Source organism: Azolla caroliniana, unplaced genomic scaffold, assembly GCF_043228905.1.
Source record: "Azolla caroliniana isolate FFs.n. ecotype wild unplaced genomic scaffold, voAzoCaro1.0.p SCAF_1, whole genome shotgun sequence".
Lineage (NCBI taxonomy): Eukaryota > Viridiplantae > Streptophyta > Polypodiopsida > Salviniales > Salviniaceae > Azolla > Azolla caroliniana.
In genome coordinates, this window is record NW_028230436.1 from 25,312,055 (window position 1) to 25,332,236 (window position 20,182).

General features: G+C 36.9%; 2 protein-coding genes across 2 annotated transcripts; one reads left to right on the plus strand and one right to left on the minus strand.

The window, feature by feature from the left end:
* Positions 1–4,237: 4,237 nt before the first annotated feature.
* LOC147869257 (Chaperone DnaJ-domain superfamily protein) lies at positions 4,238–12,363 on the plus strand. The gene is made up of 9 exons (XM_087327786.1): positions 4,238–4,378; positions 4,680–4,770; positions 5,215–5,275; positions 6,945–7,022; positions 10,387–10,460; positions 10,992–11,105; positions 11,187–11,294; positions 12,002–12,040; positions 12,117–12,363. The coding sequence occupies exons 1-9, from the start codon at positions 4,296–4,298 to the stop codon at positions 12,201–12,203; spliced, it is 735 nt and encodes a 244-aa protein (XP_087183912.1). The 5' UTR covers positions 4,238–4,295; the 3' UTR covers positions 12,204–12,363.
* A 1,185-nt stretch (positions 12,364–13,548) lies between these two features.
* Positions 13,549–19,934, minus strand: LOC147869258 (uncharacterized). The gene is made up of 4 exons (XM_087323456.1): positions 18,404–19,934; positions 18,115–18,138; positions 17,792–17,795; positions 13,549–15,733 (listed from the first exon to the last, which is right to left on the minus strand). Exons 1-4 carry the CDS (start codon positions 19,889–19,891, stop codon positions 13,662–13,664), a joined length of 3,588 nt encoding a protein of 1,195 aa, XP_087179582.1. The 5' UTR covers positions 19,892–19,934; the 3' UTR covers positions 13,549–13,661.
* Positions 19,935–20,182: the final 248 nt, after the last annotated feature.

The window sequence follows — 20,182 nt, forward strand, 5'->3', positions numbered from 1 at the left end:
GCAATATTACTTAATTATGATTGATTGGCCAAAACACATGATACAAAAGATTAACTCAGAAATCATAAGCAGGTTTTGGTGCTCTAAGCAGTCGCATAGAGGTATACAACTCCTATCACTAGAGAAGATATGCACTCCACGATTGAGTGGAGGGCTAAATATTCTTAATTTGCATTTGCATATGTTGGATAGGAAAGTTTTTTTATTGCCAAAATTTGTTGAAAAAACTTTGCCTTGGGCAAGAATGCTATTTGATTTGTTTGATCATTTGAAAACCAAGTCATTTGGCTCATGAGATACTAACCATTGGGATGTAGTGTTTGGAAAGCTTAACAGGCACATCAAAGGTTGTTCGTTTAGCTCAAAGCTTCTAAAGCACTGGAAGGAAGTATTGCACCACATAAAATGGAGAGGTAGGAATTCAGAATCAAGGAACTCTTTACACATCGAAAGCTTACACTAGAGTGCTATATTTCCATAATCACTAGTTGAACAAGAGCCTAGGAAAGCTTATTTTTTAGCAAATAAGGGGTTGAAATCAATTGCAAATGTGGTAAATGACCAAGGTCACTTATTGTAGTTCAATGACATGACATGTTGTTATAGTCTTGGGCCACATCATTGCGTTATCTGGAATCAAGTCATCGAGTTGGCACTTTCCTTAGTACTTGTGCCACCTCTAGATGGAGATCGTTGGATTCATGATTGGATGCTACAACGCTCTCTCTCTCTCTCTCTCTCTCTCTCTCTCTTAGTAGGGAAGATTTACTTGCAATTCGGATACGACAACTTCAATCAAGGACAGAAGCCATAGAAAAAAGCAACTACTAGATTGAAAGAGGCACGAATCAAGAATAAGGATAGATTTGACAAGATGAAAAGAATACAACCAAGAAAGGTGCAAGAGAGAGATTGGGTATTAGTATTTGATAGTAGCCTAGATAATCAATACAGTACTATTCGGAAGTTCGCAAAAAGATGGTTTGGACCTTATGAAGTTAGGTAAATAATAGATAAGGCCACATATTCCCTCAATGAATTAGATGGGACAAAAACTTGGTTATGCGCAACATGTATTTCCATTGTAATATCAAACAATCATTATCTCAATGATTGATGTATAGTTCATAAGTTGATACGACGTGATCTTCGTATGTAGTGCGAGCTAAAAGGCAGATGTCTCTCTCTCTATATATAGATATGGGATTGCATATATTGTAAAGAAACACTAAAATATACAAGGCACATAAGAGCATTTACTTGACGCTTTGGATTTAAATAGTTTCTAAGCCAAATACATGTCACGAGTTAGTATATCATCACAATAAAATGTTGGGGAGATATCCATTATGATCATTGGTTCACCCTTGTTCTAATTAACAATTGCAGTGATTATGAAATGTGTTGCTTATACGACAAGGTTTCATTTCCAGGAAAAAAAGGACGCCCTATGTAGAAATACAACATCAATTGTGCTCGAAGGATTGGAATTTTCCAATGTTCAAAATCATTAGAAATGGATAAATATACAATTACAAGGGTATCAAGAATTCTTTTTCCTTGGTAGTGGATAAATGGATTGGTGATATGTTGAGGTATGTATATGTACGAGTCTATTCATGATAGAGGAAATGCTTGAGAAGAATTTGGAGTTCTATATTGCCTCTCAAAACCATGGTCTTATTATTCAATAACAAAATACAAAATCATCCTTTACAACTTATTATTCATCTTTGCACGTTGAGCACATTGATTCAATTTGGGAATAGATTTCTTCTATTTTGATTTAAGCCATGAGTTATTTAACAATGCTAAGAAATTGTGTGGATCGTGGACCTATGGGTATATCGTAATTGTGTTGGCTTCCATTATTAGACTCTCGATGAGCTTTTGGTCTTTAAGCAATACCTATATGCTATTATATACACCTTTTTCATTATTGTCGAGAACTTTTAAGTGTCATAGGGTCCACAAGACATTTTTACACACAAAAATTCTTTTATGAGGTATTGAGCTTCAACTCATGTATAAATTTTAAATTGTTCAGCATTTGATTGTATGTTATGAGGCACGCCGTGTTGGAGTTAGGGCAACCCAATGATTGACCTAATCACTTGAGGCACGATAAAAGCACTATACAAACCATACGTTTCATATATGTAGCCTTGGAGGCTCATATTAGCTCCATCCACTTTAGCTTTTCCCTCTCATGTGCCCTATATACAAGAACCACCACAAATGGTGAACATATGACTATGATTTCACGGAATGGGATTGCCATACAACCACATCGAGTTCAAAAACAACTTCCTCGCCATGCTAATAAAAGTGCAAACCCTAACCAATGTAAATTGAGTGGCCCCGCATGAACGATACAACTAAATTATGCCATTGCATGGTTGCACTTCATATTTGACAGTGTCACAATCTATGTGCAATAGTTAGAGATATGGATGGACGCGTGTATGCTCGCTCAAGAATATGCATCGATCTTGACATTTGAAAAAACCATTACCCACCTCTAGAAGCACTTGTGTTGAGCTCCCTAGATAACACATTGATAGCAATTTGAGCCTTGTTAGTGAAAACATGTATCGAGGAGAAATGATTTGGAAGATGAGATGCATCATACTTCATGACGTGTTAACAAAATCCTCCATGAATGAGGCATTATATGCAACAACAAATTACCATGTATAAAAGAGAAACAATTTGGAGATATGTATTAGACTTGCTTCATGATGTGTTGACGAAATTCTCCATCAAGTAGGCATTATTGCAATGCCAATGGACCATGGCTTGGGATGATGTCAAGGCTCACATTTCACACATTATACACTACATATGTTGCATCAAATGTTAAAACCATTATCTTATTTGAATGGGGATATTGTACCTTGGTACATGCTAGAACAGACGACTCTTTGTTTGCTATCGTCAACATTGCTTGGATACAAGTTACTATACATTCTCTTTTATGTGAGACAATATATGTATTGGGGTATATGATAAGGAAATAATGTCATATTCAAAGTTATAAGGTTTTAATTAGTCCAAACTAAAGTTTTGGTCACATTACTAAATGTATGCATAAACATTGTCATATTATAACTTGTGGGAAACTATTCTTTATTACATAAGAATGGTTGATGGCCAATGGGATTGTCATATGAAAGCGACAATTTAGGATTTCCAACTTGTATAAACTACAAGACCTCACATGTAAAAAAGGTCTTTTGGTGCCCCGTCTTTAGGCCAACCTTTTGGTCATCGTTCTCTCCCCTTTGCGTTCAATGATAACCACTTTCCTCCATGTAGTTTCCACACAAATTGATTGAGGTATACATGTTTTTTACTTAGCGATTATCTATTTAATGAAGACACCCTATATGTTTCTTATGTAGTAATTATCTGTTCAATTAAGATAAAATATTTCTCAATTGTTGTAATGATTAGATGCATGTTCTTTTTAGTTTATCTTAAGAAGTCTTTGAAGCTTCCATGGTTGCACGAAGCTGAGGGGTAAGTGGTTTTATGTGTTGAAGTAGGACATGGTCTCTGCCATTGGGGAGTGACAAGCCCCAATCATTTGGTTAGCCCACTGTGCGAAGGGGACCCCTTGGCCCTCAATAGAGATCCTTGTAAGTGCAACATTGTAAGGTAAAAGTCATGCTGGCCCCTTCGGGAAGCTTGATTCACATGCAAGGACATTTCTAACTATGCATAATGTCAACAAGATTCAACTTTGCTTTCCACACGATGTCATTCTTGGTCAATCCTCATCCACATTTGTCTCGCGGCCACTGAATGCACTCTCAATCACAACATCCCGTACCAAAATCAGTGAACATCAAGAGTCGCTACCCAACTCCTAAATTTACTTTTGGTTTGGTAGGTCATATTTCACTTTTGAGGATGATAATAAAAGAGAGATGGCATGGATATTATGACAACCCCTCAAAAAACAAAGATAAAATTCGGATTTGTATATACAAGGGTATTTGCAAGTTTGTACATAAGATACAGAACATAGCGAGATTTGGAAATGGATGTTTGGAATTGTAGAGAAATGAGGTTTAGTTTTGGAGTTGTACATTGGAATTGTAGAGAAATGGGCATATTTGGGAGTTGGGGAAATTAGAGGGGTATAGTTGGGGATTTATAGAAATATGAGGGGTAGTATTTGGAATTGTACATATGTACATACGGAGCCAGCGGAAGCATCCACAGGCAAATACGAAGAGAAGCAGTGCAAGGGACGGACAGACAGAGGGAGGGGCGCTCTGAGGCGAGCGATGGCGGAGAGCGCCGAAGACGCGCTTCTCAAAGAGTTCTTCGCGGATGTGAGTGAAGTTGAACGCGACAACGAAGTCCTCAGGTTCTTCTGTCCCCATCCCTTTGATCGATAACTATAAAATAATCATTTGCAGATATTGCAAGCCTCATATTTTGTGTTTTAGTTTTCCAATTCCTCGTGAATCTATCTTTTCATGCTAATACTCTCGAATCCTATGAATCATTGAGCTGTATCGTGTCTTTCTTACATTCTCTGAGCTTCAGGTTTCCCTATAGTATTTGTCGTCTTTGCAGAAATAAGAAAGGACAATATCTATTTTGTTTATGACAAAAACGATCTATTTATTATGAGTATTTAACAAATTGCTTTTTTTTTTGGACAGAGTTCTCTCTTGCTTCAAGCTAAACCCATTCGAACATTTGAATTTGTCATTCGATTCGTCACCAGAGGATGTCAAGAGACAATACCGCAAGGTATTTACTTTCAACGTGATATTAGACATAGATTATCATCTTGTAAATTAAAAGTTTTGGCTTTATTTTTCATGAGTTGCAATGTTTGGATTTTGTCAAGGTAATATACCCAACCTGACATTATCCATTAGATTATAGTAAAGTATCTCCTTATAGGTCGAAAATTTTAATTGTATTTTTCAACGCTTGCATTTTCAAAGGTAGTTTATAGGTAGCATGCCATTTTCTACTAAATTATAATAAGGCATTTTCTTGAGTACTGTTATTTCTTGATTTCTTAAAATTTATGCTCGGTTTTTTCTGTTGTCCACAATATGTTTGGTATCATCAAGTCTTTCAAGTGCAAGATCTTTGGTCATTGGGACTTTGATTGATATGCAAGTATAATTTAGATGCAATCTTTTTTGGCTTTAGTCTGATATGCTCATATTTATGATTATTCAGCTCTCATTATTGGTCCATCCAGACAAATGCAAACATCCCAAGGCAAAAGAAGCTTTTGCAGGTATGTTTCATAATTTTTATTCGTTTTAAATATTAACAAGCTAAGGGTGTTGTGGATTGCTCCATGCTTTTTAAATGGTAATTATGATACGTTCATAATACAAAATAGGCACTTATGGCTTTCTGAACTTATTTTATGCATATTCATGTTATCCTCACCTAAGCAAAAAGTGCAGGATACATATTTAATGGATAATACTTATTTGAACTGCTTTGTGCTCAAGGATTGTAGATAGTATTCCAGCATTGAGTAATGTGTTAGAGTTGTGATCTTTTTAGGTCTTCATAGTTTTTATCAGAAACTCATCCAAAGATATGTGTTGTTAGCCACTCCTATAACTGATATGTCGCAGTTCAATGTAGTCTATGATTGAACACTTGCAATTGTTTGATCAGTCAAAGAAAGCTGTAGCATTGGCACATGTGCTGAAAGTGGTTGTACTGTATAGTGTCAAGATTGATGCTAGTGATGTCTTTGCAGAAAGTAATATTTGGAACATAGTTGTTAAAAAATGCGTATTCTACGTTTAGAATACGTTTTAGAATACTCTGAAGTAATCTACACTTATTCTACGTTTTAGAACTGCCGTTTTTTAAAATTTGACATATTCTATGTATTCAAAAAATTTGACTATTCTATGTATTTAACAAGTATTTATCATTTCAAAAAAGTTAAAAAAAAAATTCAAAATTTTTAAGTAGTTAACGTATTTTACAAGTATTCTACACATATTCTAAATATTTAACGTATTTGATGTATTTTATCTATAAAATACGTATTCTAAGTATTTAAAAAAAGGTTAGAATACCATAGTACACGTATTTTTTGCTAAGTATTCTACAACAATGATTTGGAATACCAGATTTAGTGCTTCTACATTACTTCAATAACAGGGGGACATATTTCTCAGCCAGCATAAGTCTTCCACAACTTCTTGAAATGTATTGCACCAGTGATTGTAAGCCCCTTTCTTGTCCCGTGAATCCACAATCCAAACTTTCTCATGAAGAATACTCTCCCACTTTTTAAGATAGTACAAAGTACAAGTGGCTGATTGGGTCCCTCATTCTCCCTCTCCCTCTTTCCCCTCAGTTACAAGCTCAAGTGTTTTGTTGTTATAAAGATATATATTTGAATATTTTCTCATGAAAGAATATATGAGAATTGCATGAATGAAAGGGTATGATGGTTGACATGCTCCACGACTAAGTCTTTATCTTATCACATATTTTGAGCTGGTTTCTTGCATCTGTGACTGCAAGGATCAAGTATATAGACATTATGTTTTTTATGAGTTTTTAGGAGTAAATATTTCTTTGTTGCATTTCCATTTTCAGGAGGTTTTATGTACTGTTTATTTAAGTTTCAAATGGTTCATTGTCTCAATGGTTATGTCATAATATTGGATAAGTACTTCTGTTAGTTTTTGTGGAGCTTTTATGTAAGATTCAAATGTCTAGTCTCCCCAATAATTATGATTTATTGTTGGAAAACCAGGTGTTCAAGATTATAGTGAGGACATTACCTTAAAAAGCTTTTAGAATGAAATTGTCAATTGGATTGTTTTTATAGGAAATAGACAAACAACCCAGGTGGATGCTATTTTACATCCTACAGTCACAAATTTTCAGTATTATTACTAAATGTCTGTTTTTTGGTGGCTATGTAGCATTGGCAAAAGCTCAGCAGGTACTTTTGGAACCACAAGAAAGGGAATATATTGTGGCACAAATCAACCTTGCAAAAGGTATTTGTCATGAATTTGCTATCCTGTTTGTGTTTTTATACTATGAACACTAGTTGTAAAATGGTCATTTATTTTAATTATCAGTTCCATGAAGGCTGGATATGAATAAGAGTTAAGATAATCAAGGTTGATTTTTTTAGAACATAGTGCTTGCAGTAAGGATGATGGATTTTCTCATCACATCTTTTTGGACATCATGATACATTTTTCCTTCACTTTATTGCTTCTACTTTGGAGAAATCTATTGGCTCCCCTTGTTTTGAAACAAAATGTCCAATGAAAATCTATCTCTTTGAAGAACAGGTCGCTTTTCTTTGCATTAATAAGCAATAAATTCTGATGGTTTCTTGTATTCTTATTCATTAAGTACACTGTCATGTATCAGAAAATGTATCCACAAAGATCTTGTATAGAAGTGCAATTGTTTTATCATTCTATTGAAAATTGAAACATTGTTTATGAACATTGTGATGCATTTTCTTGTGAATTGATTGCTTTGAATTTGGTAGACTCCATTTGCACCTCTTGTTTTGAAACAAAATGTTCAATGAAATCTCACTTTTCTTTTCATTAATAAGCTATAAATGCTTATGAGCTCACTGAAAATCACATTCAGAAGGGTCTGTGTGCTCCTGTTTCTTCATAAAGTACATATCATGATCAAACAATGTACATAAAGTTATTGTATAGATGTAAAATAATGCTTTTATCATCCCAATGAAAACGGAAGGAACATTTGTAAGTCTAAATGGCCTTGCCAGAAAATCACAGAGACTTTTATTAAGATATGAACTTTGGCACCTTGTTCTCTCTCTGGACATATGGTAGAGACTCGACAATATACACATAGTTTTTAGATGATGCACCTGCCAGCTTTGCAATCAAGGAATTGAATCTGAGGAGCAATATCTATGCATTGCCCAATTTATTAGGATACCAGGGAAATATATTGTTATTTCTTTAGAGAAGGATTTGAACCTCTTTATAGGGTGGAGTATTATTATAAAATAATGCTTATCATCCCAATGAAAATGGAAGGAACATTTGTAAATCTAAATGGCCTTGCCAGAAATTTACAGAGACTTATATTAAGATATGAACTTTGGCACCTTGTTCTCTCTCTGGACATATGGTAGAGACTCGACAATATACACATAGTTTTTAGATGATGCGCCTGCCAGCTTTGCAATCAAGGAATTGAATCTGAGGAGCAATATCTATGCATTGCCCAATTTATTAGGAGACCAGGGAAATATATTGTTATTTCTTTAGAGAAGGATTTGGACCTCTTTATAGGGTGGAATATATTATAAAAATTGCTTAGTGCCTTTCTAGAGACTCAAAGACAGAGAGAGCCTGTTGAGGGATATGCCAACACTCACTGATACACCTAGGAAGAGAAGTCGATCCTTGACTTAGAGGAGTCAATGATCTGCACATACCACTAGGCACACTCATGGTGTAGAAGCTAACATTTCTTGAGCCGAACTTGATCCTTGACTCTGAGGAGTCACCACAACCGATATCCAAATTGAGACTACAACTTTGATGTGCATATTCTCACATGATCTGGCACGTTGTTCTCTCTCTGGACATATTGTAGAGACTGGACGATATACACCTAGTTTTCTGACGACTGCTCCTGCCACCTGTGCAATATATATGCATTGCCTAGCGTATTACAAGACCAGGGAAATTAATTGTTCTTTTTTAGAGAAGGATTCAAACCTCTCGATAGGGTGTAGTACAACGATGAAATTTGCTTAATGCCCGTTTAGAGACTAGAGACATAGTTGAGGGATATGTCGACACTCACTGATCCACCTAGCACAAGAACTTGACAAAATTATTCTGCACATATACTACTAGGGACACTTGTCGTGGTGTACAAGCTAACATTTCTAGAGCCAAAATTGATCCATGAATTAGATGAGTCATGACAACCATTACCCATTGGGATTACAACTTTGGTGCATATCTTCACATGATCAAAACCATTATAACACTGTATCAGAAATACCCTCCATATTCCATCAACCTTTTGATATTGGATCACCTGTTTTCAGAGGGCAACAATTTCAGTTCGACTGAACAGACGCCAAACCTGATTGCTGGATATTCAGGAATACATTTCAAGCCATTTAGTTTTAGGAAGCTATCGAGAAACATTTTTCTCTGCTTTTTCTTTTGTTACTTACGCCGGCAACTTAACATAAATAATCTTTGTTAGGGCTCATAGATGATTATGGCCTTTTATTGATGTTAATATATTTTTCTTTCTCCTCAATTGAGTTGTTTTATGTGGTAAAGTCTATATCTTTCTTGAAGTTGCATTCTCTAACAATCTTTAAGATATATTCATCTCTCTAAATATTTCTCAGCCTCTATATTCGGGTTTCCATATAGCTTCATTAGCAATGGTACAAGACGACTTTTGTTGTAAGTTGGCGAGTTAACATCAACGATTGTAACCTATGGTAGGTCTAATAGGTCACTTGGTCTTTTGGGGGCTTTAATAATATTTCTTTCTTTCTTTCTCTATCAATGTGCATAATTTTGTTCCTTTGGAACCATTGAAGAAAATCTTTGATATACACATCTAGTACCTCTCTTTTCATTGTCCATTTCATGAATCTAGCTGATAATGAACTAATTGGTCTACAACTTCTTGGTTTTGCTTTACAAGAATTCTTCAACACCAAAACAAAAGTTTGCATATATTGGTTCATGATGTCAGTGCACAGCTACTTTATGATTAGCATGCCATATTTGTTGCTCATGGAACCCAAAGAAAGCAAATCCTACATATGCCTTGTTTTGTTTTTACTTGAATACACCACTAAAATATATTTGGTTCCTTAAAAGGCTGGGGGTTCAGTTCCACTTATTCATTGATGTCAATGGGGACAATTATCTATTGTCTATCAACCATAGACCTATTTATGCCATTGCTGAATCTTCTTTGTTTATTATTCCTTTTTTTGTGAATGCCTGTAAAGCATGTCATTCACATTCCTAATTGATTATGGAAAGGTTCCTTAAACTGATAACAACAGATACTACATTTGATCTTAGCCGAAAGAATGAGAAAGGTCTTTCTCTTCTGGAAGAAAGGTTTTATCAAACTCTTGTTCACTTCATAGATCTCGATTGTATGTTGGCCCTCTAATGTTGCTTGATTGGGCCTCATCTTTCTGCAACACTTCTCATTTTCCATCTTGCCACCCACTGCACACCTGCTCTGATGTGATTTAAACTGTTGTTCCACACAAGCTTAATACAAACAAGTTTATTTGGGAAATTTGTAGCACTTTGAATTTTAATTCAGTTATATATTTGTTGATGTCAAATGTATACATTGCAGATGAGCTGAGAGCAGAAAGAAAGAAGCAATTAAAAAAAGATAATGCTTCCAAGATAAGATCATTGGTTGATGAGGTAATATCTGATGTTTTTAATTTATGTAGAATTCATTAATATTGTTGGTTTACTCATATGCATCTTTTCAACATTTAACCAGAGTCGGGACTTTATATTTTGTTATATATGCCAATAACAATATGTCCCAGAAAACGCGTACTGTCACTACGGAGAATATGGCATGGCTGCAAAATCTCTTTATTCCTGCACCTGCGCAGCTCATTCTCATCTGCATTACTAATTACTACAGTAACTCTGGTAGTGAAAAATCCAAGTAACAGCAGCCAGCCTATGGAAGCTTAATCCGTTTGCACTTCGTAAACGATTGGATATAAAGTCAGTACTAACCCATAAGGCTCTGTTTCCTCCCGAACCGCGCATGGCTATAGGCCTCACACGGCTCTTCCCATCATGCTGGCCTCTATTATTTTTTCATGCAGGAATTTCGTTCCCTTTCATGACCCTTTGTTCGTCATGATGTAGTGATAGTATCTAGTAAGAAATCTTATCTTTATACAAGGCATGACGTTTTTTGACTTGGTTACACAGGGTAAATATCAAGTGCAATATGAAGACACTGAAGAGTTCAAACAAAAGTGGAAGCAACGTGTACGTGAAATACTCACAGAGCAGGAATGGCGAAGGCGCAAAATGCAGATGCGTGTAAGTATCATATTATTGTTCCATTGTTAATGTTGTTTCTAACATTACAACTGTTGTTAACATGGGTGCAATTTGTTCCAGATCTCAGAAGAAGAAGGAAGATTGAAAAAGGATGAGGAAGAGGCAAAAGAAGTATCAAAAAGAAAACGTGAGAATGATCAGAAGTGGGAAGATACCAGGGAAAATCGGGTATGAGTTTGATATCTATTGCACTAACCATACAAGGAGGCTATCAGTTTAAACATTAGAAGTACTTTCTCAACTTCTTTTTTTCTCCTTCAGGATTGCAAATTTTCCTTGTTGGTAGTGATTTAGTTGGCTCACATTATCTTCCAACTTATTTGATTGGCAAACCCATGAAATACGGTTGTGAATACAAGCCATCATAGTGACCCTGGTTGATTCCAGGTGTTTAGTATTCTCCCTCAAGGAACTAAACCACATGCATGATATTTGATTTGAGGGATTGAATCTTATCTCTAGAATTAGCCCTGTGATATGCATGCAATGCGTCTATATTCCAGGTACATTTATTTCACATTAGGTGCAAGGCTTGTACTTCCAACCTCCCAGTTTGCTCATTAAAAACACAAACAAAATTTGATTCAGTTTCAAGGGCAAGAAACAAAACTGAACCAGGTCCTTACCTAGCTATTACATCAAAATAAGAATTAAACCCAAACTTCTTCGGATGCAGTCATGTGTATGTAGATTTACTCATCATTTTATTTTATTTTATGAGTTTCCTCTTATAGTAATTCAAGATCTCTTCTTGTATATTTGTGTAAGTGCATCCCACTGAATTGATTGTATTGGTTTGGTGTCAACCGTGGTCCCATACATATTCCAGGAATTTGATGATGACTAAATTGCTGACTTGATAACTATATTTCCAGGTTACTAGTTGGCGGGATTTCATGAAAGCTGGGAAGAAGGTAAAATTTTGCCATCCTATCCCTTTGTAATGCATGCATTTTGGTATAAACTTATGGTGTTATTTCTTTTTTGAAGGCAAAAAAAGGGGAGCTACGGCCTCCAAAGCTAAAAACAGAAGACCCTAACAAATCTTACGTGCAACGACCAATAAAAAAAACCTAAGACCCATTTGCAGCCATTATTACCAACTGAATTTCAAATTATTGGTGTAAAAGCATCACTTTATCAGTAAATTGTAATATATTAGATTTAATGTGTACTTTTCAGAGATCAATCTGTGGCCAACCCTAACAAGCTAATCAAGAAAACAGTTCTTATGTCACTTTTTAAATTTAGATGGCACTGGGGCTTGTGGTGATTGTTTGTTGAGATACATTTTTAATAATTCCATTTTGGGTTGGGATGGTGAATTCTTTGTGCAATGGGTGAAGTGTGATCGCGTACTAAGGTACATTTCAAATAACTCCATTTTAGATTGTGACAATGAACTCGTGTGCAAGATTATATTGCATCAGTTTTATGTGCATCCACATCTTTTTGTATATGGTGATATTTAAAGCCACCTCCTCTGTTACACATACTACTGTGAAAGTGTTTTGAGTAATGTTTCCATGATGAATGAAAGATGGATTCTGAGTTTGCATAAGAGAAACCTAAGCAACATTCACAAATCAAATGCAAGTTGGCTAATGATATATACTGCATTTTGGACACGGACCAAAATAACCAATCAAATTCTTTCTTATTATGTCGATTGTTACATTTCAAAACAATTAAGTCTGCAATACTCAAAAGATGTGAACCTCATAAAACTGTTATTTTTTGGGGTTCAAGCTTCATGTGCATTACGCAATCAAGAGGCAAACATTGTATCGTGCTTTCTTGTGATAAGCTTGCCAGAGCAATTAATTTCGAATTCACTGCTGCTCTTTTGTTGTATCTATTAGTTCAACACCTGGATATATTTTTGAGTGTACTGTCCAGGTTGTCATTAAACACAAACATTTCCTGAAATTTAATTTTCCAGGATTTCCACATGCATAACATTTGAACAAATGTCTTTCAACATAGAAATTCATTGAATATCATGAGAGCCTTGTATTAGATGGAAGACAAATCTATTCACTCACACTTGGTCATTTTTCAGTGCAACAGCATTTAATCAGAGCATAACCAATTATGTTTGTCCCACATTGCATTCATCGGGTTCACTACTGCATTGCACATTCATCAGCCCATGACAGTTTTTCAGTGCAACTGCATTTAGTCAGAGCATAACCAATTGTGTTTGTCCAACATTGCATTCATCAGGTCACTAAATTGCACATACACCAGCCCATGATATGACCAAATACAAAATTGCTGAAGTTGTTTAAAGAAGGAGATTTCTAATGACATAGAATACACCTGCATAATTTGGTGCTTATCGTAATATACAGTTCTTATAAACAAAATTGCTGGACATTTTCAGGGTATTACAACAGGATTCTCTCATGATCTTGCTTCCGCTAGTGTATTGTAGTTCCAAATTATAATGTCAAAAAATCATACCATCAATAAGCCTCACCCACTATGTTTGTGACAATTATGTCCCAATAATGAAAAAAACAGCAAATATTTCTACTTGCTGCTTGTGAGATAAACTCCTAAAAAACTTTTCTCCAAGATATCGTCTATTTGGATCAACACCTCAGAATGGTGTAAACCTTTCTTCTTAGAAGATTCCATGGCATACCTTAGTGCCTTAGCCTCCTTTGACCTGTTCAACAAGCATAAACCTTTGTTCATAGTTTCCATACATTCAGGAGTTGGCTCAAGACCAGCTTTCTTACACTCTTTAAAAGTTTCCAAAGCTGAGTCAGGTTTTCGGTTCCAAAAGTAAGCTTTGATCATAGCTGTATATATGTCAGGATTTGATTCTCTATGCAGATTGGCTTTTTCTCGAAATATAGAGCATGCTTTATCAAGGCCTCTAGTTAAACCAAAGCATTCAATCAGCATCACATATACCTTCCAAGATGGAAGTAACCCAGACATCTTCATCTGGTCAAAATATTCCTTGGCCTTGAGACAATATTGTTGTTTCACAAGTGCATGGATTACATTTTCATAGGTCTCCATGTTAGGTTGCACGCCAAAGTCCTTGAGCCTGTGAAAAGTTTCTATAACTTTGTTAATATCTTTTATCATGCCATAAGCTTTGATAACAGCAGTCATAACATGGACCGATAAAGGTATACCTTCTTCTTTAGCTTTACTCAGAAGATGTTCTACAGCTAGCATATCGCGATCCATAGAAAGTAATGATATCATCTTAGATATAATTGGAGCTGTAAAACTGAATCCTGGCTGATCCTGTACCCAATAGAAGAAATTCCGAGCAACATCTACCTTTCGGATATGGCAAAGAACCCTATAAATCAGCTTGCTTGTCCACTTCACTTTTGCATCTCTCAGTGAGGATGCTGTATGAGGTTCCCATCTTTTGAGTGCATAAGCAAGCCCATGTACATTTATACAAGAATCATGATGACTATTTCTTTCGACATTATTCACATAATAGACATTTTCATTGTGTTCTTGTTCACCATCATAAGTCTCCTCATCATCATCATGAGAAGATCCAATCAATGCACATATCTGGTCAACAGTAAGCTCAGGCCAAAAACATCGAGCAACTATGTTGGATTCAGATGATTTTCCAGAACTTTCCAAGGCACGCATGAATGCAAGAACTTGACGAGTTGGCTTGGCACAAACTTCTTGCATGTACAAGCTTAAATGGCTCATCAATTCTTTGCTACAAGTAGAAACAGAATATGCAATCAAGATTGCGAACATAAGTGAAGTTTGCCTAACTTTCAACAATGGCAGCTTTTCAAAAATCTGAGCTCCAGCAACCAAGTGCCCAGATGAAGCAAGGTGTTTAATTAGGATAGTGTAAGTGCAAGGACTTAATGTATGTCCAGTATGCACTGTCTGGTGGTATACTAGTAATAATTCACGATAACGCCTCTTATTACCAAGTAAGTCGATCATAATGTTGCATAACCCAACTCCTGGTTTCACATTATTTTCCCTCATTTGATCCCACACATTGAGAGACACAATAAGGTTGTTAGCTTTAGCATGCCATCTTATAAGATTATGGAAATATGTAGGATCTTCACGAAAAGAGCTACATTTGTAATCTTCAATAACTTCTAGCATTTCACAACTTTTGCCACATTCTCTGAGTACGCCAATCAATGTATCATATGTATGAAAAGTGTGCAAGAATGCTTGTTTGTTTTTGAGCCAATGAAACAATGCCATACATGTGGGAGGGGGTATATCTCGGCTTCGGAGGACTTGGCAAAATATCTCAACATTGAAGACAACATCAAGACTTCTTAACTTCTCTTCTGCATCTGAGCTCCAAGGCATGTTTTTAAGCACGCCATGGATTCTTCTTATGATATCTAATCTCTCCAAAAACTGCCTTAAATCAGACGCCCAGTATTTGGCCTCAGAATTGGAAGCCAAATAAGTAGCAGTCGGAGGAGATATATAACACACACTTCTCCTTGAGAAAGGTAAAGCATTTAAAGAGAGGCATGGGTTACACAGAGGTTTGCGGAAGGGTTTCTTCACGAGATTGGGGAGCCAGGGAACCATGGAAGCTCCTGAGAAAGCTTTGGGCTCATTTTCTTCTCAACATTCGATGATATTTTTGCAGAAACAGAGAGCTTTCCATACCATGGAAGTTCCCGGTTAAATAAAACCCTTCATAAACCTCTGAATGCGTATTACGTATTCACTACTCTAATAATAATAAGAAGAAGAAGAAGAAGAAGAAGAAGAAGAAGAAGATGGCTTCACTTCTCCCTTAGTAATCTTAAGTGCCTCTCTGAGCTCTCTATGTGTTTGTCCACATAGAGGATGGGCGTATGCGCGTGCGTGCCTATGTTGTAGCCTACTTGATTCGATCGGTAATTGTCGGTATTAAAGTACCGGGTAGTATGGTATGGTCCCATGTGATTTGGTCCATGTTTTAAATCCTAATCACGTATGTTGCCCAAATGAGTTTTTGTACTATTTTGAGTTTTCAGAGATTGATTTCGTGTTCTTTGTGATATTGGTCTATGGCATAAGCATTTGACTTGGGTTCTTTTTTCACCAGACAAATGAGAGGAGAATTCTTTTCTTTGGGTTTTTCATCTCTCGAAGCAACAAAAACTTGAAATAGTTTTTTAGTGCGATGTTTGTCATCTTTCCAATGTTGCGTATATATTTTTAATCGATGTGTTATAGATCTGCGGAGACAGCAAAGACGGAAAAAAAAACTATTTCAAATTTTTGTTGATTCAATAGATGAAAATCCCAAAGAAAAGAATTCTCCTCTCTTTTGTTTGGTGAAAAAAAGAAATAGATTTCTTTTCACTAGTTTGAATGAAAGAATATATAATAGTATAGAACTGATGGGTAAGTTGATCGACAAGCGTCACGGTTTTAGTTGGTTGCTTCACCTTGCTTCTATTGATAGATTGCTCGCACATGAATGAATGAGAGCCAAAGAAAAGCTTCCTCATGACCAAATCAAAACCTTTCAATAATGAATTAAGTAGACCTAAAATTCATCAACCCTACTTATTGGACTATAATTATTTATGACCATTGTTTGTGACGTGAAACATTGGACTATAATGGTTGCAATAATTTTGTCTCATACAAGTTTTCAAAATCTCTTAATATGACAAATTTGTGCGGTTTAAACCATGATCACTTATGGTCTACACGCTATTGTGGGACTCTTTAATTGCTTAAAACATAATTACAATTGACACAATGGATAATACAAGAATCTTTTGTATATATTACTGTTAGAATCCAATCGCAATTACTTTGCAAAATTGAGATTCCAACAATCATTTGTAATGGTTACATTACTTGGTTTGAAATTGTCATTAGGAAATCTTTAATACAAACACTTGTATATCGCAAAGACTTCTCCTTACATACTTTGGTGCTATCACATAGCAAAAGGGTGATACATTTTAGAAACTTGAGACATTCAAGCTCATACTTTTTGTTTTTGTAGTTTTGGAATCCAAACATTATATTATAGGTTGTTTAGGCTCTTAGATGTTTTATTAGTAAAGGTACATTAGGGTTCATAATAAATATGAAATCCATCTAGCACCTTTCTTGTAATACCTCAGATTTCTTGTAAGGACATTCTAGAATCATTATGGCATGCATAGAAGATCTCCTGGTTAAGAGAAGTTCTTGTAAATGCATAGGATGATTATCATGTCACCCTTGTGAAACAATTCACAATGCCAATCCCTTCCCAGTTTGAAGTGAGTGAAATGCTTATCATATACATAGCTTACAAGAAAAGAATCTTGCTTGTCCTAAGTTTTTGAGAGGTGAGAAAATATCCAAATTTATGAGATTTGCAACAAGAGATTCAAAACTATCTTACCCATCTTTAGCCTTCATATTTCAATGTAGTGGCCCTTTATGGTTAATTCAGTTTTTATTACTTTGAGAAATGAGAGGATCTCATTTAAATTAGAAGGGAGCCTTAATAATTTTCGTTGAAACTCGAATTACATCAGTAAATCAGTTTGAGTTCTCTCTTTCTGCAGTAATATATTGGCATTGACTTGACCCTATTTGCCACAGCTTGATGGCTTAGACTGTGGACTTGTGCACACGATGGTAACTTTCATATCAGGTCCAGCACCATGTGGTTTGGTTTATACCACACTGCATCCAATAACTATAAATACAAGAACACATTACACAAGGTTTTAACCCTTCAACTCTAGCAAATCATTTTCTGGATTTGATTAGGATTTTTATCCTACTATTGATTAATTTGTTTATAAGAGCAAAACTAAATTGATAGTAGGATACCAACTCATAATCGAATCCTTTCAACTACTTCTGAATTATGTTGGAAAACAATAGAAAACAATTTTAATACAGGAAATGAAGATTGGCTTCACAGTTAGGTATATGTATATATTATAAATGAATTTGTGTATGTATGCCATAAACAAAGGGAGACATCATATTTACTGACCTTTTTTAGTTCAAGCCTCACCATCTTCATAATGAATCAGAATGAATATACATGTCTATATCATGAGTCCAGTATCACAAATGCCAAATGTTTAGCTAACTAAGTAAACCTCGAGATTTGAGGCTTTTGCACTTCATAACAATCACAATCATTACCATCATCACACATCAAAATATAGTAGCACATGATGATTTTAAACCAACCTATACACAGAGGAGGCTGGCAGCAGAGCTTTGAAAGAGCCATGGTGGGTCATTACCATAGTTTCTTTTCCATTGTCTCTTTTCTACCATCTTTCTCGCGCTAACGCAGGCTGAGTGGCCATAGCTTTCTCTCTTTGAAGAATGTGCAAGGGTCTCCGCAGCTCCCTGTGTCTCTCAAGCCTTTCCAATGCTTCTTTCTCTTCATTCTCTTGCGTATCGCCCTCACCTTCATCATCTGACCAATCATCTTCTCCATCACTCTCATAATCACTTTCATTCTCATTGATATCTGCTAATCTGCTATCACGATGTTTCCCTAATGCTATGAGCCTTGCCAGTTTCTCTCTCGCAACAATGAGAGGGTCTTTATCGATTAGATGTGAACCATTGTAGGCTTGTCTTAGAAAGACAGAATCCCGTTCCCCCTTAAGGGACACGTAGAACAGCTCAGGGTGCCTTATAAGCATGCCATGAATCTGCTGGGAGAACTTGAAGTCCTTCCTGAAATGTGTCAGATGATCGATCAATGTTCTCTTCTCCAGGGTAAGCGTCAGAATCTCATGGACAACTGCACAAGAGTGCTTCTCTGCCTCCTTGGAGGATGGGTGGATGTGACTAAACTCAGCGTAAGGAGACACAAATGGCACAGCTTGAAACTTCCGGAGGTTTTCTATGTCCTTCCTCTTGAGGCTGTAGCCACTGGGAAGGTCCACCTTTGGAAACCTGCGAGGGCGTCCACTGATGCTGTCATCAGGTGGTGGCCCACTCTGCAGCTGCTTCTCCCATGCCGAGATGGCGAGCTCTGGGTCCCACGAGGTTAGCTCCAGAGCAAGGCCGCCTTCAGTCTCGATCACCTTGAAGAACTGGGGGTACTTGTTCACCATAGTTGTTCGGTAATCATTGGGTAGCCCCAAGTCCTTTTTCAAATGGTCAATTTTGGACAAGAGCAGAGTTTTGTCGATCGACATCATCAGCATTCTCCTGATTTTGGTAACCAGCACATCCTCTAATTCAGCTCTCAATTTCTGCTCCTCGAGGATGTGATCTTCGGCTTCCGGGGTGAAGCGAAAGTAGAGGGCGCTAATGCCTTCCTCAAACACCTCGAACACGCCCGGGTACTTCCTTAGCAGAGCCACCACTCTCCGCTTCCCTGTTAACCCTAACTCTTTCCGGAACTTCCCGAGATGCTTAAGGGACATAACCATACCTGATTGTTTGATGAGGAGGTCCTTGATCTTCATCACGAGCTTCAATTTCTTCTGGCGTTGGATGACGGCATCCAGAGGGAAGTCCTTCCTTCGCTTGATGACGGATGTGACGACGAGGCGGTGCCGTGGTTCCGCGGTGCGGGGATTCCGACGTGGTTGCAGGGGCTGTGTGTCGTGGAGCAGGAAATGGTTCCAGCGTGCAGCCAAGAGAGGGGTAGAAGAAGAAGCAGCAGCAGGATGGGACAGGGAGAAGAAACCATATCCTCCATGAAGATGCCCACGTCTGAGGCTGCAGTAATTGTGGCGGCTCTTCAAGCCAGAGCCTGCAGAGCCCAGCTCCAGCACAGGAGCCATTGCCATTGCCATCTCTCTCTCTCTCTCTCTCTCTCTCTCTCTCTCTCTCTCTCTTTGTGGCGCTTAGATATTTCTTCTGTACATATACATATCTAAAACCCCCTCCCCTCCTCTGTTTCTCTGTGTGTGTCTCTCTGTGTGTTGGTTGGGGACAAGAGAAGTAAGTTCACACTTTGTGCCATGACTTTGTATTTGTCTCCTCCTTCTCTTTCTCGTCCGCCCGCACAAATGATCATGGATTCTCTCCGATGCGAATATCACTTGCCCCCCCGCCCGCCCATTTACTGAGGTTTCAGGACCAAG

Coding starts and splice junctions, on each gene's coding strand:
- LOC147869257 (XM_087327786.1), top strand. CDS start 4,296: ATGGCGGAGAGCGCCGAAGACGCGCTTCTCAAAGAGTTCTTCGCGGAT. Junction 4,771..5,214: donor TCAAGAGACAATACCGCAAG/GTATTTACTTTC, acceptor ATGATTATTCAG/CTCTCATTATTGGTCCATCC. Junction 11,106..11,186: donor GGCGCAAAATGCAGATGCGT/GTAAGTATCATA, acceptor AATTTGTTCCAG/ATCTCAGAAGAAGAAGGAAG.
- LOC147869258 (XM_087323456.1), bottom strand. CDS start 19,891: ATGGCAATGGCAATGGCTCCTGTGCTGGAGCTGGGCTCTGCAGGCTCT. Junction 18,139..18,403: donor CGTTAGCGCGAGAAAGATGG/TAGAAAAGAGAC, acceptor TTCATTATGAAG/ATGGTGAGGCTTGAACTAAA.